Consider the following 25,289-nt stretch of genomic DNA (forward strand, 5'->3'; position numbering starts at 1 on the left):
GAAAATATGACACTTAACTTGTATACAGTGTAGAAGATATTGTCTCAAACATTTTTTTTTTTTTTTTTTTTTTTTCACTTGCAATATATTGTAGGTGTAATTTATAAAATAAGTAAAACAAAATTAGAATATTTGAGTCAGAACTTCCTAAACTGCATTAATTGTTAATAATACAAAATAGTAACTGAATGACAAAAATTTATTTATTGTTTCATTTTATTTCTACTTTATTTATCAAATAATAATTATTAAATGTATAATAATAAGAAATGCTAAAATAACTTTGAAAAACTAAATAGAAAAAGATTACATTTGTATGTATTATATTTGATAATTAGAGAACTATCTGGGGTTGAGACTAGTTTAGGTGGCAATTTGTCCAGTGTGACTCTTGATGGCAATGATTACCTTATGAGATATAGAATAAATAAGTCAGTGGTTTTCAGCTTGGATGCCACATCAACACTTTAGAGATGCCATAAAGTCAGAAGGCAACACAACACTTGAGCAGTTTTCCAGGGAACTGGTCCTGTTTAGGTGTTACACACGTGATTGCATTGGTGATTGGCGAGATGCAAATCTGTTCAATAGATTTAATCTGATGGGCTTCAGAACAAGGAAAAATAGTGCTGAGCAACACCATAACACTACTTACATATATTGCCAAAAGTACTAAAAATGCAATAACTTTATGTTGATAAAGAAATAGAGGTGCCACAAGAAAAGAATTATGTTGGGAGTGCTACTATCAAGAAAGGGTTGAAAAAATACAGAAATAAATGGTAAATAAAGAAATTATCATTAAAATTCTTATTCTTGATTTTACTAAGAAAGTTGCACTTATGTAACATCTTATTGAATCAAAAGCCCAGATAATACGTTAATGGTGTGTTACATAAACAAAGGATTTGAAAGTGCCAGGCCTGGACATTGCATGGTGAAAATCGTTGTTATTGCCAAAACCTGAAATAATTACTATATGTAATGCCAAAAAATCTATTTATTAGTATATGTGAGAATTTGAAGAGAAGGGGGACAATTAAGCTAATCATTTAATTAATTAAAGTAATATTCCAATCCGATTCCAACCTCCCCTCCCTGGGAAAGGGATGACGAAGCGAAAAACCTAAACCTACACGCATCCTACTTCTCGAGATTTTTTGATAGATAAAACAGATTAAATATCAACAGTTATTAATAAGGTCGCAAGACAAATCCTGACCTTCGTCACCTCCAGCTATTAATTCAGTTTGTTTGACAGCTGTTATCAATTTTATGGGGTAGAATGAGTAACAATACCGGATAGAAAGAGGTAATAAATTTGATGAAACATTCAATTTCTGACAATTAACATAATCAAACTGTAGACACAGATCTAACTTGGAACGAGTTATAGTATTAGTCAGCTCCCCTGAAAATGGGTATAAAAAGGGGTTGGACACAGTCCTCGGTGCGGACACCAATGATGAACATCGCCATATTCCTAGGCCCATATAACCAACGACAAATACCTCCAGCCTGAAGCCGCCCTATCCACCAGCTCTCCAATGGTCTACCGATTCTCAGGCGAACATCTTCAGGACAATGCATAATCCAGGATCCATGAACAGCAAGTAATCATCATGAGATATTAACTTAGACTGTTTTTGTAAACTCTCTCTCCACGACCAAGATTTAGACTAGAGTAGCCAACCCTCGTATCGCGAGGTGCATAGGAAATCTCTGTTTTTTGGGATATATCTTTGTATCTTTAATCGTGTATAATTGCCATATTTAGCCATAACTTTGTAATCTTATGTATCTATGTTTAGAGATATTAAATTATTGTTGTGTTATGTTGAACCTGTCCATTACTGAGAAATGGCCAGCACCTATCAACTTACTCGCGACCTCCCCACTTCACTACTTGCCCTCCAAAAGCCATCTCCTGACAAGGCAGCTGATAAGTGGGGTCGAGCTCACAGCTTAGCCCCCTTGGTTCTCACATATATGTTCAAATATGTACAATCAAGAAATAAATGTTAGAGAATAACTTGCAGATCAAGATAATTTATCAAAAAACCAAAACAAATATATACAAAACTTTCATGACAATTGGGGACTTACAAAATAAGCCACAACTATCTTAGAACTATGTCCACAAAACCAAGAAGCAAAATATGGAAAAAATATTGAAAAAGCACAATGAATCTTACTAATTTGTCTAATCATCACCAAAAACCTCTGTCACTGGAACTGTAAAGCCTTTCATTAATTTCACTCAATCCTTAACACCACTTCTTTTGATTCTTCAATTTGTCTTCTCCTTATAGTGTGATTGGGGTGAAGTTATGAGCATACACCCACTTGACCTTATTTGCTTACTTAATCATTAACACTTCATTCATTCTAGTAATTGGTCTTGTTAATTCATGTCATCTCCCTTACAAGTAGTTTTATAATTTTTTATTGTGTTTCTGATGATAATTTGGGGTGGGAGATCATTCTGTTAACTTCCTGTTGAAGTCCCCCTCAAGATGTCATTTCTGGGTTGATGACATCATAAGTTGCTGCCAGCAGTTGTAATGGTGAGTTAATTTTGAATTTTGCCTGGATGAGATGCGGTAGACTATCCTTAATGAAATAAAACACCCCAAAATGAATAGAATAACAAACAAAAAATAATCCACAAACAATATATAACAGTTCAGAATTGACTCCTTACACTTAGACTACACTATTTGATAACACTGGTTGGAGCATCAACAGCTTAGCTCTCATTAACTGTAGAGAACTGACTTATGTTAAAATTAACAGTTGACTTTGAAATAATTCTCATGAATCATTATGAAGAAAGGGAGAATTACTAGAAATTTATCAAGTTTAATTAGGAATATCTAATAATAATGTTTGGATTAATGTACAGAAAATGTGGGTGGAACTAAAAATGAGGCATGTATGTTACGGCAGATGAATGTCTATAATATGCAAAAAAAAATTTCACATCTTTTAAAGATACCCTTGGTAAGTTTAGACAAAAGAAAAGCTGTTGGATGAGTTTGTAAGTACACTTTAAAATTGATAGATAACTCACAGGTTATTCACAGAAAATTATGGTAATTCTTTTGTTAATAAGGATATCTAGTTCATATCATTTGAACATCTTCACATATGAAAACGTGTGTTATCACACATTTTTTATCATAAAAAATAAAATACATTTTATGTTAATGTTGAATATTATTTAATATTTGTTTAAAGGACTAATTTAGACATTTATTAACAATATATACTCTGTAAATGATTTCATAAAATATTTCCTGATTAATAGGTTATAATCCTCTGTGAGTTAAGAAGCATGCTCTGATATTCTAAAAAGATTACTAACCAAGACTAACTGGGAAATATTTTCTAATTTTATCATTTTATAAATAAGCAGTAAAGTTAAATAATTTAATAATAATAATAATAGTATTTATTTCATAAATTGTTTTGCACTTACACAAGTTATACGTTGTATAATGATAAAACTTGTTTTAGACCATCAAAACTTTTTGGTTATCAAAAAGTTAGTGATCTCTTTTTATATGTTAGATTTGCAAACTCTATTTATATTAAATTATTTTCATTTGTTCTTATTCATAATTAAGAATTTTAAATATTTGATTTAATTTCAATTATGAATTGATACACAAATATATTTTATTGTTTTTAGACTACTGTCAAAGAATATGCCAAAAATTCTCATGAATTCTTTCAACTTCTATGCCGGCTATTAAATTATGCATGCGTTAGCAACTGCTCTTTATCTACTGCACAGTATTTATTGAATAATGAAATTGATTGGTTAAAATCTGTTAGGGTAAGTATATTGTTTTAATACTTTAAATAATATAGTATAAGAATATTATATAATCACAGATCTTTCTCCATCATACAAATAAATTAGATGTGATTCGTTGCACTTATCAAAATAGTAAAGAAATAATGCATTTTAGACTTTCAACATCAGATTTATTATTGTCTGAATTTTTTCTTACGTATTCAATTTGATACTTACTATTAATGGAAAATTGGATATATCAAGTTTTTCTGTTGTATGTAAGAAGAAAAAAGTTAAAAGCTTTATTGATTTTCAGAATAGTCTACTACTAAGAATAAAGATTTATCATACCAAATATAGTAAGGCAATTTTGATATCAAAATTAATTTATTCTACTTCATCTCTTATTCACAGCAAATGGAATACCTGATCTTTTATCAGAAATAGGCATGTCTTCATATCTATTATTCTATTTTGTGAAAGCAAGAATGTTTTATAAATATTGCATATTATGAATGATAGTTAAACATACATATTATGCATATTAGTAATATATATTAGTTTAAAATATCATTAATTGTAATTTAATATAGTTTTATATTAAAAAATTTTTCTTTTAGGAAAAAGTTTTAGCAACTGGTAGTAGTCAAGTTGAAGAAGCTTTGCTTGAAGGACATCTTGGTGTAACCAGGGAATTAGTTTGCTTTTTTGGTCCAGAAAAGAAATATGAAATTGGTACTGATCCAAATAACAAAAAAGGAAATCTAATCAAGGTAAGGTAAATTTTTGATTAAAGTATTAAAGTTTTATATAATTTCTGAATGAATAAATCTATAAGTCCACTTTATATTAAATTATATCATTTTTCTGCGACAAAATAATTATTATTTTGATATGTAATTAATCCAATTTCTGAATTAATTTGAGTTTTAGATCATTCATTATATTTTTTAAGTTGGATTTTGGATAATTTTTACATAGTTTTTTTCCTTCTGTATGAAACTTGAAATTACCATACTCCGAAACTGTGAAAAAATGTCCACAGTATAAAAATAATGGCTAGAAAAAAGATTTGTCAAATTATGATTGCAGTAATTGATATTTAGAGAATTACAGTGCTAGACAAAGATATAAGTTCTGATGTTTTTATTGAATTAATTGTTTAAATGAAACAGTAACATGCAAAAATAATCAATTATATCTATCACTTTAATATGTTAAATAATTTATTTACAGTCTAAAAACATTACTTAAACTTATATTTTTGTGTAGCACTGTATAATATTGTATAGAAAATAAAACTTGAAATTCTAAAAAATAATATAAAATGCTTATATTGTAGACTTAAGATCTATGAGATTTCAATTATTACTTATTGAATTTAAAAACTAATCTTTCTATTTATTTATTTGACTATTCCATAATAAATTCAATCATGACAGAATAAATCAGAACAAATATATTTATGTTGATTTATTTCTAGCAAATTTTCTACAAAATTAGATTTAAATTGACAAAACATTTGAGTTTTATATTAGTATGTTTTGACAACTTTTAATTTGAATATTCCTGGTAGAAGACTTCATCAAAATCTATAAAATAATTTTAATAAAATACAAATTAATGTACTTTTAAGTCATTAATATATATATATATTATATATATATATATTTGGAGATTTATAAATAAATTGAAATTTTTAAGAATATCTGTTGTCCACTCATGTAAATTGTTTCTAACATAATTAAGAATTTTTCTATTATATTATTTATAAAATTAATTTTTATTGAATTATTTAAATATATTTTTATATAAAAATTTTAATTAGGAATTTTATATTATAGGAATTAGTTGAAGATTTTATATTTCCTGCTTCTCGTGTTATTCTTCAAATTAGAAGAAATCCCAAAGAACTTCCATCAGAACAAGCTATACCTGTCTGTCTGTCATCATCATCTATTATTTCTGCTTTTGATCTCTTGGTAGCTCTATGTACAAGATGTGTACCAAATCTTCAGCAACTAGCTGACATGTTAACAGAGATGTTTTATTCTGGTATGAATTTTAAAAAACAATAAACTTTTTTTTGAACAATTGCTACAATATAACGTATTAATTCTGCAAGTCTTATTATTAAGTAGTAATTAATAATTTTTGAATTACATCCTTAATTAATTAATTTATAATTTAGTAGTATTCACCAGTAGCTAAGTGCATAAAATCACTGAATGCTAGTGGTCTGTTGTGGGTTCATGCCACAACAAACTACCAGCATATTGGGCTGGCCATGTAGAGTTTGAGTTTTCTTTATGTTTAACACTAAATAGTAGCCAGTTTCCTGTAGAAAGTTTTTCCAGGAGGCAGTCCCCCTGGCAGATTTCCCATAAGTCACATTGCCATATATAAATAAAAACAATAATATAATTTCGTAGTAAAATTCAAGTTATCAATTTATAAATTTTGAAAATTTTTCATTTTACTAAAAAAATTAATAAAAGTTTTATGTATTGATTAAACATGTGAAATCTTAAATGATTTACATGTTTAATCAGGAATTTAGAAGTTATGTAATATTCAAATCACACAAATAATAGAAAAGGATTTTTCCAAAATATGAAATTTGATACAAATTATAGTATACTTTATTCATTAATTTTTAATTATAATAGTAACTTTTAAGTTAAGCTGTAAATAACATGTTATTTATAATGTGGTATTTAAATTAAAATTCTTCTATGTACTTTGTTTGCTGTAAGAAATTGGATAAGATATTGTTAGTAAGGTAGAGATTTGATGATACTATTAGTATGTCAAACAGCATTTTCAAATTTTCAATACTGCATTTCTGATCATTCAAACCACTTTTGAAGCTTTTCAGATTAGTGTATTCCTTAAACAAAGTCTTTTTTTAAACAGTTAAACTATCCCTATAAAGATTACTTTTTAGAAAGGTAATAGCAGGTTCATAATTTTTTTTTCGTTTCAAATCTTAGAAAGATCACTTTCACAAATTTCAAGTTCAGCTTTCAGAGTATAGCATTTTGAATCCAATCACCATTTTGGTATTTTTAATTTAAATAGACTCTTCTGTGAGAATAAATCAAAATTACTCCCAATTTCCTGGTACATCAAAAGAATAAGAACAATTCCTATTAATATACAATAGTGGTATTCAAAGTGTGTTCTGTGGAACCCTAGGGTCCTGTAAATATATTTTTTATAAGAAATTTTTATAGTTTTGTAAATTAATATAATACTTTAAAATGTCACTCAAAATCCTTGTGTAATTGATAAATTCTAAAAACTTATTTGAATTTGGTACAAAAAATGTCATTTACCTATTTTGGCTTTTGTGACAAAAAGTAAATAAAATTTTATTTACCAGTTATTTTCTGTAATTCTTGTATTTTTACAACATTGTGTGATTTAAAAATTAATTTCAATAGAAGGGCTTGGAAATATTCTAAGTAATGCTTTAGAATTGATTAAAAATTATTTTATTTTGAATCAAATATCTTATATTTAATTATAATTTATAGAAAATGATCATCCTCTGACAGAATGGGAATATTTACCACCAGTTGGTCCACGTCCTTTGCGTGGATTTGTTGGTTTAAAAAATGCAGGTGCAACCTGTTACATGAATTCAGTTCTTCAACAGGTAAACTATAAAAATTTTTATTCAAAAATAACAATAATTAATAATTTTAAATTTATATAAATTCTTACTACTTTTATTAGTTATATATGATAGAAGATATCCGTAATGGTATTCTTAGTGTAGAAGGTGCAGCTACTGATTTAAATGAAGATTTTTCAGGTGAAGAAAGAATGGAGAATGAAGTAATTAAATACTTTTATCTTCTCTATATAATTGATTTGTTCATTTTTATATTTGTTTAAGTAAAATTTACAAGTTTTAATAATTTTAACTTTTTCAATCTACTTTTCAAAAGCCATTATAAAAACTTTAGAAGAAATTTAAGAATTTCTTGGAAAGGATGAAATATGAAAAGAAATACTTTTAATAGGCAAAATTTTAACTTTTAGCCAAAGATAATTCCAACAAAATTAAGTTTTTGTAAAATAATAATGAAAAGTGGCTTAATAGATTTGTGTCAGAGATGAGTATTGACAATTAAAATGTTTGGAAAGTAGAATTAAAAGAGAATTAATAAAAATATAAGACACTCTTTTGAGATATTAGTAAAAAAGTTTATATGAAAAGACTAATTTATAAGAAATTTTATAATTTGTTAAGTCTTATTTCTTAGTCTATATCAGTATACAATTAATATTTTAAAAGTGTATATAATTAAATTCTAGTTAGTAGTTGTCTAGCAAGAGAAACTCAATTCTTTAAAAATTTGAATACAATCATTGATGAATGTTAAATGGTGGAATCTAATTTATATATTGGGTTGAGTCATAAATAAGTTCCGTTAGTGGGTAGGTGTAAATACTGGTGTCACTGTCAAATACTCATGAAATGATGTGTTGCTTCAGCTGAGTTTTATAAGTGGCTATTAGCAAATACACCTATCCCTCGATTTAAACGGAAGATAGGTTCCTGAGAAAAACGTGTAAATCGAATTTGTATCTTTTTGAATGTAAAACCGTGTAAATCGAGAAGTATGCAAGAAACGCATAATTTCGTTGTTTATTAATTATGAAATTTTTTCAATTTTTTAAAGATACATAAATCAAACAAAAATATTGAAAGGGAAAAAAAATATATTTTTTTATTAATAAAATACAAAGTACAAAGGAACAAAAAATAAAATCTAAAAGATTCATAAAAATGTAATGTAATGTAAAAAATGTAATTAAAAATAATGTAATCGTTTGTTACTTATGAATATGAAAAATTAAAATTTTCTGGTTTAAAACTGTGTGCAATGAATGCAACTTCATGCGTATGGGGGAGTACCCTATATCGATTTAGCGGTTACTATTTGACAGATTGAAATAAAACTGTCACCTAGTATCCTAAATATCAACTACAACATATAAATAAGATGGATTGAAATATAGAGTTAAAAATTATTCCTTTTGATCATAGCCAGTTTATTTTCTACATTTATTTTTTAAACCGTGTAAAAGCGAAAACGTGTAAAAGAAGTACCGTGTAAAACGAGGGATGGGTGTAGTCTCTAAATGTAGATTTTAACACTTAAATGTCAATAATGTAATAAAAAATTGTTTATGAATCCATTTGAAAGTGCAGGTATGCCATATCATGTTGTGGGAGTTTAAACTTGTCAATAATGCTACAGAAACAGCAAAAAGATTTGCAATGTCTATGGCAGTGGAGTAATTTCAGACAGAACAGTTCAAAAAGTGGTTTACAAAATTCCATTCTGGTGATTTGTCCTTAAAAGATGAAGAAAGATCAGACCACTTTTCAGACTTTTAAAGGTCCTGATTGAGCAGAATTCACAGCAAACAACAAGGGAGTTAGCAGAGAAACTGCACACATCCCAATCAACCATCAATTGTCACCTCCAAAAACTAGGAAAAGTGAGCTAGCTGGGAGTTTGGGTTCTCCATAACCTCAGTGAATGGCATAAGTCTGACAGAAGGTCAATAGCTGCTACCTTGCTTTCTTGGCATAAAGAGACCTTTTTTGGCTAAAATTGTTACAAGAAACAAAAAGTGGATCACATATGAAAATGTCATTCGAACAATGGGTTGACAAAGATGATCAGCCAAAACCGGTCCCCAAGCCTAGTATGTATGGAAGAAAAATTTTGTTGTGTGTATGGTGGGATCGTCAAGGAATTATCCGTTTTGAGTTGTTTCCACGCAATGAAACGCTTACTGCAAATGTATATGTACTACAGTTAGAGCAACTTCAGCTAAAAACTTCAAGAAAAGCATCCTGCACTTGTTAACAGAATAAAGATCACCTTATTGCATGACAGTGCAAGGCCGCATACAGCAAAGATTACACATGAAAATATTTTGGAGTTTGGCTGGTCTGTTTTGCCTCATTTATCATATTCACTGGACCTGGCACCAACAGATTTTTATCTTTTCCGAGCAATGCAGAATGCTTTACAAGAGCAATCCTTTCAAATATATAATGAATATGAGCTTAAAACTGAGAGAATATATGTCCATTATAGTGATAGATGATACTTTATATATCATATTTACTTGTTGTACAGAGTACATTGAAATATCTAGCATCATCTACACCTATTATGCTGTGAAGAAGATTTGCTTTTTGGACATTACTTTGTAATAAAACTGCTCATTGCTAACAACTTGAATTAATTTAATATTGTCAATAACTGACTAAGTATAGAAAGGAAATTGTATCTTTTATTAAAAGTTTTAATCCTGTTGCTGTTAAATTATTTGTTAAATAAGAATGAATAAAAAATATTAACTTTATTAAATAAGCCTAATATTAAATAATTTTAATCAAGAAAGGTTGATTATTCGTATTGACCAAGCTATTTAAAATAATTGAAACTATTTCAATTTTCTTTTTTTTTATCAAACAGTTTTAAAATAAACAAGTTTAATTCTTACATTATATTAAACATGCTTATAAAAACCTTTAAATAAAATTATATTTTAATTGGATATTTAATATTACTTAATACTAAACTGGTTTTCACTTGAACAGTATGGAGGAGGTAATGATTGACTCTTATGATATACATCATTTATTTGCACAATAAAAATTTCTAGGTCAATGGAGGAACTATAATGGCACAGTGGTTGGCTGAAACGGTTCAGAGCCAACAGGAATCCAAAAATGTCAAGCAAAAAGCTTACAACCTGTGATTGTTTCTTACAGTTAAAATTGTTGCTGGTTTTTTTTAATGGAAGTTTCATTCTTTGTAGTGAAGGGTGAATATGAATTTTATTGTATTGTTATCTTTTGGAGAACCTATAAAAACTTTAATGAAAAATAAAGTCTATTTTTAGGAATCTAAAATTTTTGAATTTAAAAATTTCTTTGAAATTGCAATTATAATACATTTTTTCTCTCTGTAATTCCATTATATATGAATAATTTTCTTTAAGTCCTCACTAATTATTCTACAATGATGATAAACTGAGATATAACTGATTTTTGTCTTATATGTCAAATGATTTTAAATCATGAAGTTGAGTAGCTTAAGTCATGACTGCTTCTATTATTTTTTCAAATTTAAAGACAAGGACTTTAATAAGAAATTTATTTATTGTCATCAGTTTGTAGGCTTATATTTATTTTAAACTATTCAAATTTGAGACTGTTTAGGAAATGTGGTTATAATGTGATTAAACAATTTATAGATTTTCCTAATACTTAAATTAAAAAACTGTTTATAAAGTCGTCATTTAAAAATATCAGAAGTAAATTTTAATTGCTTTTTTTTTCTTAAATAAAGGCAGCATTTCTGTTTAGTCATCAGCAAAGTTCTGAAAATGAAGAGAAAGAAAATAAAGATGAATCCAGAAAAGATTATAATTTGGGTGTTCTTAAACAAGTTCAGGCTATTTTTGGTCATTTAGCTTGCAGTAAATTACAGTATTATGTTCCACGAGGATTTTGGAAGCATTTTAAGTAAGTTAACACATATATAATTTTTACTTTTAAACTGTTTATTATACTTTTATTATTTAAAATATTTTGAAACAGTAAAATTTAAAAGTATAAAGTTTGTAACATTCAATAAGTTTGTATTTTATTAAATACTAGCAGATGAGCCTTGGCGTTGCTTGGGCAAAAAATAACAATAACAAAGATTAAGATTATTAGATTATTTCATATTTCTAACCCTTTTATTATATTATCTTGTATTGTAGTATTTTATTTATATTTACAAAGGTTATATTACGTAAAAGTTTATCACACTAAGTGCTGAATCTAACACATTATAAAAATTCTTTAAATTGTGTACAGTAGAGGAATAAAGAATTTTTAAAATGTGTTAGATTGGTCACTCAGTGTGATAAACTTTTACATAAGATAACCTTATAGTATTTAATTTATATAATTACAAATATAACAAACATTAAAACAAACACCATATAAAGAGTTTAATTATTTTAGCCTACTATTGTCATGTTCATCATGCTACTCAGATGGTAAGAAATGGCACAATTTCATTGGTCAAGTAGATAGGAATTGAAAATATTTCTTAAATTTTTCAAATATCATGGTATTTTCTAATGTTTACTCTAAGAAACTGTACCATCCACAGCCGAATATCAAATGGTAATTTGCCAACTTATCAAATTTTCCAAAAAAACAGTCTAAATATTTAAACTCGGCACCCTCAAAAACCACTTAAAACATCCTTTGTGCTTGCCAGTAATCTTGTATTATGTAATTTTCCCAATCAAATGCCATCATGTTAGTCAAATAGAAAGAAGGAACTGTTGTGGAAGACGGTTGAAGTAAATTCGATCAAAAGTAGTAGTTGACATCCTCCTGGAAGAGAGGATAATTAATGCTACTAATTAATACTAGTCTACTATTAATATTTGAAAAGTGATCAGAAGTTAAGGTTAGCAATTTTGATCACATGCAGGACCATCCAGGTCCTGCATGTGATCAAAATTGCTAATATTAACTTCCAAAAGACTTCATGTAAAACTTATTTAATTAAATAAAAAAAATCTTGTAAAAATGCTAGAATAGTTCTTTTTATGTGATTGTGTTTAAATTTTGTCAACAGATTGTATAAACTACATGGGAAGTATGTTCTTGTAAAAATTGCATCTATAGAAAAATTATTGTACTGCAATTTGAAAAAATTGTAGACCTATAAATTCACCGCTGTCTAACCCTAATCTCAAGAACAGGGTTAGATAGATGAATGCCGCAACCAGATATGGAAAGCCTAGGGGCAGGTGGCCCTAATTAACTATATATGAACTTCTGCTGGAAACCAAAGTCACATTATTTCAATTAAAAAATTTTTCCCTGAATGGAGTTAGATCCATAACTGGCAGGGACTCTCTTGCTAACAGGAAAAGTATGATGCATAGGAACAAAACACTACTACCTCAATTAGGCAAGTGTTATGTGCTAACTGTTGCTGTAATGGTGCATCTATTTTGCACTTTATCATTGTCACAGTAATTCAGTGAATATAATGTATATTTTTTAAAATAATAATTTTTTTTGTAAGAATTATATTTAGTTAATTGTTAAATTTTTTCCAATAGATGACGCTACATGTAAAGCTAGCAATTGAATGTAGAGAGAATGTAGAGTATACCCATATATATATATATATAGATTATTATATTATTGTCACTTGTTAAGTCAAATAGGTTTTTCCACCTCTATTATAAGCTTATAAGTGGCTTCCTAATTTTGCATTGCATCTTTACAGTATGATTTTGAACACACATTAGATGTTGAGATTTTGTTTGCTGCTTAATAATAATCAGGTGTAAGCTATAAGCATTCTTTCATAAACTCTGAGAAAATATGTAGTTAGGGAAACTTCATTATTAATGGTAAAGTTGTGATTGTGATATATATATTTATAACTTAGAGCTAAATATTATTAAGCAACAAACACAACTGTAAATTTTTTAGGTCATTGCATTACAGTTTCCTGTATCAAATATAGTTTACCATTATAAAATCTTGATTGTACAGATATTTCTGAAAGTTGAACACTAATAATTGATAGATGATTTAACATCTCACTGATACATTAGAATCTAGACATTTTAAGTTTATTGTTTTTTTAGGATTTTCAAAGCATTGCTTATGAATAAGATTATATTTTAAATATAATTTATCAAATATTGCATTTTAAAACAAAATATTTAAATATTTTGATTAGTGATGATTAGTAGCATATATATAAACTTTTAAAAGTTTTTAATAAATAAAATTATTAAGTATTTTAATTTAAAACTTTTTTCAGATTATGGGGAGAACCTGTTAATTTAAGAGAACAACATGATGCTCTAGAATTTTTTAATAGTCTTGTAGATAGTTTAGATGATGCACTGAAAACTTTAGGTCAGCCATGTCTTTTAACACAGATTTTAGGTGGAACATTTGCTGATCAAAAGATATGTCAAGACTGCCCTCATAGGTAATTTTATTTTATGAACAATAAAAATATGACTAAAATAAAAATAACTAACATAAGATTTTCAAAAATTTTATTGAGTGTATTGACTTAATAATGAAGATAAATGTTCAGTTATGATTGTTAAATATTGATTAATGCATAAACTTATTTGAAAGAATATATTCATAATCAGGATCATTTTTCATCTTAATTCTATAATAAAACATTTTTGAAGTTGTTTGCTTATATTTAATTATTTTAATTTTTAACTAAAATTATCATATCTGAAAGCACAACTAGGTATTATAATAAAGTGGAAACAATATAAAATCAATGTATAATCCATCCAAAATATATAATTAATTAGACATGTATCTCAGAGAAACTGTACTTGTTAATTCTGATATTTTATAGTGTTTTTACAAGGAACCAATTTTTATGTTTTTAAGGAAAATTATAGATATTTGCATACACAAAGTTAATAATTTATCTGAACTCTTGAGCAATATATTTATATGAGCAATATATCTATATGAGCAATATATTTTTGTTCATAAATTTTAGGCTAGTTTTTTAAACAAAGGAATTTCAATTGATTTTCCTCCATCAGCTGAAATCATAGTGAGAATTATTGACATACATTTATTTATAAATATGAATAAATTTTTAAATACCAAAGTTTTTTAATACTTTTGCTTCAAGTATTGTAAAATTTTATACATTAATATTAATTATAACTGTTATAAATGATCCTGTAATCTGGCCTAATTATTTAATTCACATATATTTTTGTGCATGAGGTTTCTCAAGAATGGAGCACATGAAATCATAATAATGTTTTGAAATAAGCCAATTAGACATGCTTAAAGAGATGTACTGAAACAGTTAACATTGGTAAGAATTAGGTGAGAGAATAATAGATTTGTATTTGTTCTCATATTGTTCATTTCCCCTTTCATTGTATAGTTTATTGCAAGGGTCAGCAAGCAACTTGTGTCCCACAGGACAATTTTTGTGGTGCACTGATTGAATAGAAATGTAGTAAAATTTAAAAATTATATTTTAATTATTAATTACACATTTAAATGGAAACCATAATTTAGTGTAGGCCATGGTACATTAAAAACGAATCTCTAGCTTGTATATTTATATCACAGCACATGCATTTAAATGCACTGTAATATAAATATATACTGTGTCACCATCTACATGTTGTGCATGTGCTTCACGTGTAAGAACATAATTCAATAATTGACTTAACTTCAAAATTATAACTGGACCAATTTTGATAATATATACAAGTTCTCCTCATTTTACGACCTATCTGCTTAAAGACCACTCGCACTTATGACCAATCGAGTTTCGACCTGCAATTCAGAGAATCCCCTTTCTCAGCTTGAGTGTCGGACAGCGGCAAATGGTGACATGCGCACTAAGCATACTATAATAGTCTTTTTATGAATAAATTTGAAGTTTGTTGCATAATTTTTATAATTTTACAACGATCCTATATTCCCAGTGCAAGCTCCTCTCTTATCGACAAATTCGCTTAACGACATAGTCATCGGAACGGAACTCAGTCGTAAAGTGAGGAGTACCTGTATGTATATGTATGATATATATATATATATATATATATATATATAATATATATATAACAAAATTGGTAGAATCATGTCAACACCCAGAATAACACTATAACTTAGGTTCAGTATAACACCACTGAAAGGTTGCAAGCCTTTCAGGGTTTAGTGTTTACACTAAACTATAAAATGAGAGAAATGAACAGTATGAGAACACAATATAGCATTATGGTGTTTATGACATCATGATATTGTATATTTATTTACAGACAATAGTATATTATAATCTAATTATTCTAATATATTTTTATTATTATTGTAAGAATATTTTGATCTTATCTGGGCTTTTTATTTAAAATCTTTGAAAGTGCATATGTTTTACATGCTGCTCTGAAGCTGTACTTTTGACTACCATTGCAATAAAACCTGTCCAATATTATCCTTATTTATATGTTCATTGCTTAAATGTTTTTATTTCTTTAGAAATATGTTATAATTACATTTTATGTTGCATTATTCGTTTTCTAATAAAAAGAAAAAGAATTGCACATTGAATTTATCATTTACAATATTTCTCTTTTCCAAAACTAACATTTATATTATTTCATTAGTATTAAGTGTAAGAATATTTTAAAATTAAACTAAGAGATAGAAAAAATACAAAACTTAGATGTTAAAATCAGTGTGTAATGTTACAGAAATCAAACTTCTAATATAAGCAATTTGCATTTTTTTTATAAATTATAGTGTAGTTTTATAAAATTGAAATGATGTAATATAACAGCTTACAGAAAAACTGTTACTATACTATATTTTTTTCATGTGCATTGATGATGCTTGCATGAGCTTGAAATAAAAAGAAGAGTTGATGTTATGTTATAGCTGATATTTATGACAGATTTTTTTTTACTGCAATAAACCTACAGTAGAGACTCGTTAATCGGAATCGCCGGTAATCGGAACGATTTTCAGTCGGACTGTGTCATGCTGAATCGAACGTTTTTGATACTAAATTTACTTTTAAAGTATAATTTTCATGTTTTTATATTCTTCAATATATTTATTTTGTTTGTACAAAATGCAGAAATAATTTTTAACGATACGATAGCCTCGGTTATTATTATAAAAATTTTCGTTAGGCTTAAAATCGACGAAAATTCAACACGAAGCGACACGCAACGGAGAAAAATTTGAACATCGGACAGGTTAATATATTTATTCGTACATAATTGGTAATCGGAACAAATCACTAATCTGAACAACCCCAGTCCCCAATTGATTCTGATTTTCAGTTCTCTACTGTATATTTATTTAACAGGCCTCTCAGGCCTGTATCTAACTGAAAGTGTGAATTAAGGAAAAAAATAATAAATTATTGCAGTAGTTAATATATATAACTATTAAAATTTATAGAATACACATAAAACAAAAGTAACTCTTTTACTGAAGAAAAGTAGGAAGAACTTTTACATTTTTTTTAATAGTTTATAACTTTTTCAGTTTATCAAAAATTCATTGAAATTTAAATTATATATTAATTAGTGAAAATTATAAATTATAAAATCAAAAATACCATTTAATTAAAATTTTCTTTTATTTTATATATTGAAAATTTATTTTAGTATATTCTATAAATGTTTTTCGAATTTTGTAGAATAAATTTTTTTATAAAGAATAATTTGACTTAGAAATAATTTTATAACTAAAATAATTTCTATTTTATAATAAATTTAGATATTCAAGAGAGGAATCTTTTACAACATTAAATATAGACATTCGAAATCACAGTAATCTCCTCGATTCCTTAGAACAATACGTTAAAGGTGATCTTTTAGAGGGAGCCAATGCATATCATTGTGAAAAATGTAATAAAAAGGTAATTTAATATCTTCTGTAATTTTGTACATTTTATATTTGTAAAGTGTTGCTTTAAAATTAACAGTTAGATGTTATATGAAGATACAATGTATATTAGAAAAGATAAATATTATGAATACACTAATAACTATTTTAAAAGCTATAATTATGTATTATCTTTTTCAGTTTGTTAAATTTTTAGAAAAGAATTTTACATATTACTGTTTTTGTACTATCATTTTTTTTTATTTTTTACAAACTACTTTCAAATAAATAAAGATAACATTAAAATTTTTCAGGTTGATACTGTGAAAAGACTCTGTATTAAAAAATTACCAAAAATTCTAGCAATTCAGTTAAAACGTTTTGATTATGACTGGGAAAGAGAGTGTGCCATTAAATTTAATGATTATTTTGAATTTCCAAGGGAGTTGGATATGGAACCATACACTGTAAGAGGACTTGCTAAAGTTGAAGGTATGAATACAATTTTTTTAAAAATTTAAATAATGATCACTTATTTTTAAAATATATACTTATTGTATATACATTGCAGGAGAAATTATTGAAGATACAGTTAACTTGGATGAACCATTATGTACAAAATATAATTTATCAGGAATTGTAGTTCATAGTGGGCAAGCAAGTGGTGGTCATTATTATTCTTATATTTTACATAGGTAATTATAACTTATTTTCTCTCATTTAAAAAAAACCTTCCTCCTTCAGAAGATTCTTAACATTTTAAATTTCATGTCAAATAATAATTAAATCTAACAAATTTTGGTGTTACTTTTACTGTATTTTTGCTATTAATCATTTATTTTTTGTGATGTGTGTATAATTTATATTTCACTATTTCTTATTTAAATCGATTTTCTAAATATCTTTAAATTTATTTTCTTCTGATACAATTATTAGTAGAAATAGAATTATAGCAGTTATTTAAAATTACACTTTAAACAAAAATTTCTGTATTTCTATTTCTTTCATAATAGTTGAAATTACATTGTTCAAAGTTATCACTGTAAGAATACTGTAATAAATATATAAATTACTATATTGTAAATTGCACCCTTGTTACATCTAATTATTGTTCTAATATAAGTTATTGTTCTAATATATGAATATTAGAACAATAATTAAATGTAACAATTGTCAAAAATTTTTCCTGTTAATTAGCTTCATCTATAACATCTATTTTATCCCTCTTCTATTCTGTTTCAGTGAAGGAATGAAAATTTACATAACATTAGAACTTACAGAGTAATTTTAAAATATTTTTGGTAATAGAGTTAGATTATATTTACTCAATGACAAATTGATACAGGAATGGTGAAGTGCATTCCATTGATAGCAATCAGTTTTGTTACTTTAAAATAAAAATAAAAAGGCATGATTTCAATGACAGAAAGTAATCTTATACAAATTGAAAAAGCAGAAAAATTTAAATTTATATTTCTCAGAAACATGTTGAAAAGTGTGATGCACAGACTAAAGATAATTGCATATGAATTCAAAATGACTGCAATTTTAATCATTTTATTTTCACTAGAAAGTGAAAATAAAAAATGTACTGATTTTATATATATATATATATATATATATATTTTTTTTTTTTTTTTTTTTTTTCATTTCTCCTTTTAGAATCATATCATACCAATTATAAGTCATGCTGTAATTTGTATAATTTATAATCAATCTCTCAATTCAAAATTACCAATTATCTATATTCCATCTCTCATTTAACAATTTTAAGGAACTAATGGAAAAAAGATGACTCTAAAAAGTTAGGTTACTGATGTAATTCTAAAGTATTTGAGTAATATTCTCCAAAAAATGACAGGAAGTACTTGCATTACTATTCCCTGAATCTGCCTTGAGTATCACTCATATTCTCAAAATCCTGGATAAGTCAAGTAATAATAAATGCTAATCATTATTGAGTGCATTAGTTAAGACTCTATTCTTGATCCAGTTAATTATTGTAAAGAAACTAATGAATATTATTAGTTACAACTACTTTATTCATATTTTCATTATTTTACTGCAAATGTTTATATGTATATAGAGTATTAAATTTAATTTGTAAACAATGTAAGAAGTTAATTTTAAAATACTTATTAATGCATATTTTAGGCATAGTGATGGCAATTACAAATGGTATAAATTTGATGATGGTGATGTTACTGAATGTAAAATGGAAGATGATGAGGTAATAAAAATGAATCTGAAGTATTTTGTTTATACACACATAAACAGAATACTTTTAAAAAATTTATTTGAAATAATGCATGTTTGCTAAACTTATCAATGAATTATGCTAACAAAATATGAAACAACTTTAAAATTCTAGGAAATGAAAAATCAGTGCTTTGGTGGTGAATATACTGGTGAAGTATTTGATCATATGTTAAAAAGAATGTCATATAGAAGACAGAAAAGATGGTGGAATGCATATATTCTATTTTATCATCACTTAGATGCAGAAGAAAATAAATTAGCATACAGTATGCATGAACTAAGTCTGTGTAAGTATGATAACTTAATTAAGTTATACGAATAATGAAGTTTATCAAGTTGAATATTTTTATCAGATTTAGATATTTCCCCATACTTAAAATTAAGTTATTAAATTTGCTGTTGAGAATCATAAAAAATGTATAAAACTTTGTCAATCTTATTACAAATTTGTCATTTAAAAAAAAATTGTTTAAAGTTGAAATTTACTTTATTTTTGATAGAGAAATAATTTCTAAAAGCATTTCATTTTAAGAAATAATTTAACTTTTATAATTTTAGTTAACATTTTTATGTTTTAATTATATCCAGGTTTTATTGGAACTAATTAATAATTAATTAGTTCCAATAAAACCAATTAAAGAGGGATATTACAAATATATATAAATAAATGTTTTATTTATGACAAAAAATTATAATATATAAACAATTTAGAAACTAAATCACTATGGCCGACTTTATATCATAAATGCAGGAAACTGGCTGGTGTTCCAATTAAGACTATCAAATGATAAACCCAAGTTTGTCTTCTAAGTCTGTTTTAATCTGGAGACAAAGGTCAGTTGGCAAAAGAAATTTTTATTCTCTGTGCATTTCAGGATTAAAACATTCTCTCTTTGGGCTACAAAAATATATCTGACATTAGCAATCTTAAATTGACAAAGTAATAAATACAATAAAAATTAAAGTACCAACTGGTAACACTCCAATTTTTACAAATACACTTCTCATTAAAATCACAATATGCTCCTCAAATTGCTTATGGACTTCCTTGTTTTAAAAATTTAAGAATATATAAAAAAATTAAAAGAATAAAATTTAAAAAAGAAATTTTAATTATATTTAATTATTTTTTTTAATAAAAGATAACTAATAGCAATTATTTTCTTACATAGAATAAACTTAATGTGTGTATTGAGATGAGATCATGAGTATTTGTTGTTAGGATGATTGAAATTAGTTTGATTTTACAGTAATTTTTAAAATTTTATTTACAGATTTAAGAATTTTTTCTTAGCAGTTGCATTCTTCAGAATTTACATTTTTCAAAAATATTTTATATATAAATGTAAATGATTGTTTTGATTTATTAGTGTGTGTCATTGTATTTTGTTTTTAAAAATTTGAAAATGCTTCAGAATTCAATGTTAAATCAAACTAAAAAAAATATGAAGAAATGTATTTCAAAAGTTTTTTTACTATACATTATTTAAGATGTTACAAGTCAATAATTTGGAATATGTTTCTAATAAAAAGCTGGTCAGAATAAAAGTCGTTTTTGAGGGGTCTTTTTAATGCCATAAAAATAAAGTCTGCCCCATCCTCTCTTCTGGGTGAGATGGAGGGCAACTGCAAAATTTCAAATGGAACCACCTCAAATTAATTTAATTTAATTTATACCAATTTACACCAATTTAATTTATAATTTGGATTAGAGGATCCAAAATTATAAATTAAATTTAATTAAAAAATAATAAACTTTTATTGAAAAAAAAAAAAAGACAATTTCAAAAGTTCAAAAGCATGTGTGTTTGTAAGTTTTGAAAGATGACAGTCTAATAAAAATGCAAACTTTTTATGTACTAATTAATTGAAACAGATTTCAAAGTTTGCATAATTATATTTTTTCCGGAATTATTTACATATTCACACTGTAATGACCATACAAAAAATTTTTAGGTCAATTTAATCCTTATATCCAAGATAGCATGATATAACATGAAGATAAAACATAAATCTTCTTTAAAATGACTGAGAAGATATTATTAAAAAACCTGTACAGGAATACACTTGATGTCAACCTTTTATTGTAGGATCCGATGTCAGTTACTTCATACAGCACTAAGATTTTTCTATGAGTTATCAGTCAAGTCTCAGTTGTATTTGTAGGTGAAATGAACTGTAGTGTCCTATGGTGGAAAATCTGGAACTCAACAATTTTTGCATAATTATATTTTTCCCTGGATGATTTAAATATTTACATTGTAATGATCATATAAAAAATTTTTGGATCAATTTAATCCTTTTCTTATATTTTTTAAAGTTGTTAATAGCTAATTTTTAATCAATTCTTAATGTGGTACAAAAGCAGTATTCATGTTTAAATTAACTTCTAAAGTGAATGTTTGCAAAATGATAGATTGGATATGGCGGAACAATTTCATTGATACATAAATCACTGTTCTGTAGGGATGTCCTGATACCACGAGTATTGATACCAGCCAGAGTCAGCATCAGGTATCAAAACTGGAAATCTTGCCAGTTGTTGCTGTTCAGTCTGTCATGTCACCTTCCAGTTGATTTTATGCCAAGAAGGTACATCTACTATCCCTGTTACTTGATTTCTGAAAGATTTAAATGAAAATGGGCATCATCTTAAGTATTTGTTAAATAACAAACCATAATGGAATAGAAATTAAAGCTCATTAAAAATTGCATTTTTATTAGACCATTATCTTTCAAAATGTACAAGTACATTGCTGATAACTTTTGAAATTATTAAACTTTTATTCTTATAAAGTTTTTATTAAAAGCATGTGTTTTGAGTTATTGACTTGTAACACTTTATATGAAATATCCTGTGTGTGTGCATATATATATATCACAAAAAAAGAACTGTTATAGATAGAATGCTTCTGTGAGAAGCTGTCTATTATAAACTCTTTCATGGCATCAGACTGGTAAAGTTCACTCACGTTGTCGCTGGATGTCTTTAATTAGCAGTTTGATCTAAGATTGGATGATCTTAAGTCAAATTTTTTTCTTCACACCAATTAAGAAATAACGCATCTGAACTCGCAGTTCTATCTAGATGTCCGAAGGTTGATGCCCAATATCTAATTAGAGGGCTAAACGAGCGGTGGAGTTGTAGATACGTTGATAGGGTTGTCCGATCTCTGAATAACTCGAGTCTTAAGCGAGTTAACGAATAATAACAGTTTAATGAACTAAATACAGCAATGGTTAGACTAGAATTACAGCAGTAAGTCTATATACAAGCACAATTAGCATTTTTGTCCAATAATTCATATAAGAAATAAACTATGTCAAACATCTAACTACTTGTAAACTCTCTCTCTCTCTCTCTCTGTGTGTATATCAATCTAAATATACCTCATGTGGAGTAGACCAGTGTCTTCTCTTGAGGCCCACCAGTGGCCAAGCGGTCTTCGTATCCTGAACACTGGGAGTTTGGTCATGGGTTTGTGCCTCACTCAGACGGGCTGGCCAAGTAGAGTTTTCCGGGTTTTCTCCATCTGTAACGCCTAAATAGGGACCAGTTTCCCTTAAAAGACTTTCCGGAAGGCATCCCCGTAGGCAGATTTCCCAAGTGTTGTGTTGCCATGACTTAACAAACAAACAAAAACCAATGTCTTCTCATACAGTTTCATTGGCTTTGGCCTAGTAGTCTGGGAGTTTCTCTGGAGATTCTTCTCAAAGGAGACTGACAATAGGGTTGACCAACAGAGCTTTGGGTTCTGCTCTTCGGGAGGAGTGTCTGCCTAGAACCTTGGATCTCTGTCCCTTTTATCTTGTAAACCCTCCTCCAGTTGGGGGTACAAACTTTCCTGAGATGGAATACTAATGCTGTTTCACATCTTCAGCTGTGTCTTTTATGTGTCAACAGGATGCCGATGTATAAACAGAGAGGTGTTATTTCCTTTCTTTTGCCAACTATCTCACAAGAATGTAAACTCACACAATCTATTCTCTCCCACATATTATTTTAACAAAAATATTGTCTCATGTCTCTAGATTCTCACACTTCTGATAAATTGTTCAGGTTACTAAATTTTCTCATGTGCTTGTGAATTATTCAATTATCTGAATTTTTTAATTGATTAAATGAATTTTTTGAGAATGTTACATGCATTTTGTGTATCTAATACTGTTAAATAGTTAAATTCTGTAATATAAAATATATATAATATGATTAAAAAGATTTTTAGTTGATAAATTTTAATTTATTTTTTCTACTAGCTAATAAGAATAATACAGTAAAGATGCCTAAAGCAATTGAATTAAGTGTACGTGGTCAAAACATCAGATTTATGCATAATAGAAATCAGTTTAGTTTAGAGTATTTTCAGTTCATGAAAAAATTGATTAGTTGTAATATTATTTATGTTACACTTCAACCTGGTCAAGAAAAATTGGTAAGACTAATTGTTACTATTTTATTTAATAATCATAAAAATAATAATAAAATTGATGATAATTTTTCATTCAGAGTCCAGAAAGTGAAGAGTTAGCAATGATTAGTACTCAGTTAGCTGCAAAACTTCTCTTCACAACTGGATTTCATGCAAAGAAAACTCTCAGGTATTATTTATGTAATAATTTTTAATTTTATGTTGAAATATAATATGTAACTATTAATTAAAATATTAAAACTTGTCTAATTTTTATAATAATTATGTACTTTTTTTAAGGGGACTTGCAAATGAATGGTATGATGCTTTGTGTGCCCATCTACGGAATAGTCGAAATGTAAGGAACTGGTTCGCTCATAATGTGTTATTTGCTCATCCACACAGATTTTGTGAATATTTGTTGGAATGTCCTAGTTCAGAGGTAGGAAAGATGGGAATTTAAAAATAGTGATAGAAAATTCAAATAATAATAATAATTTTTTGATAGATAGATAATTTATTTACTTACAATTTCAAAAACATGACAAAACGTAAAGAGCATGTGTTTATATATTTATAATTTAAGGTAGTAACCATGAAGAAATGTTACCAATGATGATAGTTTTTTTGTATTTACAGTGAATATTATTATTATTATTATTATTATTATTATTTAAAATTTATTGTATAAGGATAATCAGTAAGTAATTAGCCAATGAGTGCAGCACTTTGAAGATAATTTGGATAATAATGCAACCTGACAGAAATGAGAAGTTTAGACAAGGTAAATAATGGCATGATCAATTAGTATTGCTTGTGATCTTATGATAGAATGCAAGCATCTAAATTGGAGCAATATGCTGTAATATAGTTCATAACTGCAGAAGGGACTGTTCTTCCAGAAATATATGAACAGTATGCACAAAGGCAAGGAGATGAAATTTATGAGAAATTATACACCATGCAGGATAAGCAGTAACCAGGTCATCCAAAACTGACAGTTACACAGACAAATGCAAACAGCAGAAGACTACATTCTCACCAACAGACCAGTAACAATCCACCAAATCACATATGCAATAGAATTAAGCTTCAGTGTTGTGCAAGAGATTTTTTACTTGTGTCTGCACTTCCACATCTGTCAGAGCAGCAGAAAGCAAGCCAGATGGCCTTATCATTTTAGCATCTGACTATATTCGGTCATAACAAGGAGAAAAATGCTTTTCTGACCAAATTGTGGAGGGAGATAGGACATGGTGCTACCACTATGATCTGGAGTCAAAGTAAGGCAGTATGCAAAGGAAGCATCCTCCCATTGCAAAAAAATGTAAGGTCACAACATCAGCAG

At 27.2% G+C, this 25,289-nt stretch overlaps 1 protein-coding gene across 2 annotated transcripts in view; it reads left to right on the forward strand.

The window, feature by feature from the left end:
* Positions 1 to 25,289, forward strand: part of faf (ubiquitin carboxyl-terminal hydrolase-like faf) — a 200,074-nt gene that overhangs the window by 153,849 nt on the left and 20,936 nt on the right. For both annotated transcript variants that reach the window (XM_067287046.1, XM_067287048.1), the window contains exons 31-45: positions 3,695 to 3,841; positions 4,423 to 4,575; positions 5,647 to 5,857; positions 7,342 to 7,463; positions 7,544 to 7,645; positions 11,194 to 11,369; positions 13,696 to 13,869; positions 17,166 to 17,307; positions 17,588 to 17,765; positions 17,845 to 17,968; positions 19,428 to 19,503; positions 19,645 to 19,819; positions 23,790 to 23,965; positions 24,040 to 24,131; positions 24,242 to 24,383. In XM_067287046.1, the coding sequence (XP_067143147.1) occupies positions 3,695 to 3,841; positions 4,423 to 4,575; positions 5,647 to 5,857; positions 7,342 to 7,463; positions 7,544 to 7,645; positions 11,194 to 11,369; positions 13,696 to 13,869; positions 17,166 to 17,307; positions 17,588 to 17,765; positions 17,845 to 17,968; positions 19,428 to 19,503; positions 19,645 to 19,819; positions 23,790 to 23,965; positions 24,040 to 24,131; positions 24,242 to 24,383 (2,190 nt within the window). The remainder of the gene's footprint in view (positions 1 to 3,694; positions 3,842 to 4,422; positions 4,576 to 5,646; positions 5,858 to 7,341; positions 7,464 to 7,543; positions 7,646 to 11,193; positions 11,370 to 13,695; positions 13,870 to 17,165; positions 17,308 to 17,587; positions 17,766 to 17,844; positions 17,969 to 19,427; positions 19,504 to 19,644; positions 19,820 to 23,789; positions 23,966 to 24,039; positions 24,132 to 24,241; positions 24,384 to 25,289) is intronic.

This window comes from Centruroides vittatus, unplaced genomic scaffold, assembly GCF_030686945.1.
Source record: "Centruroides vittatus isolate TY-2023 unplaced genomic scaffold, ASM3068694v2 scaffold_435, whole genome shotgun sequence".
Taxonomy (NCBI): Eukaryota; Metazoa; Arthropoda; class Arachnida; order Scorpiones; family Buthidae; genus Centruroides; species Centruroides vittatus.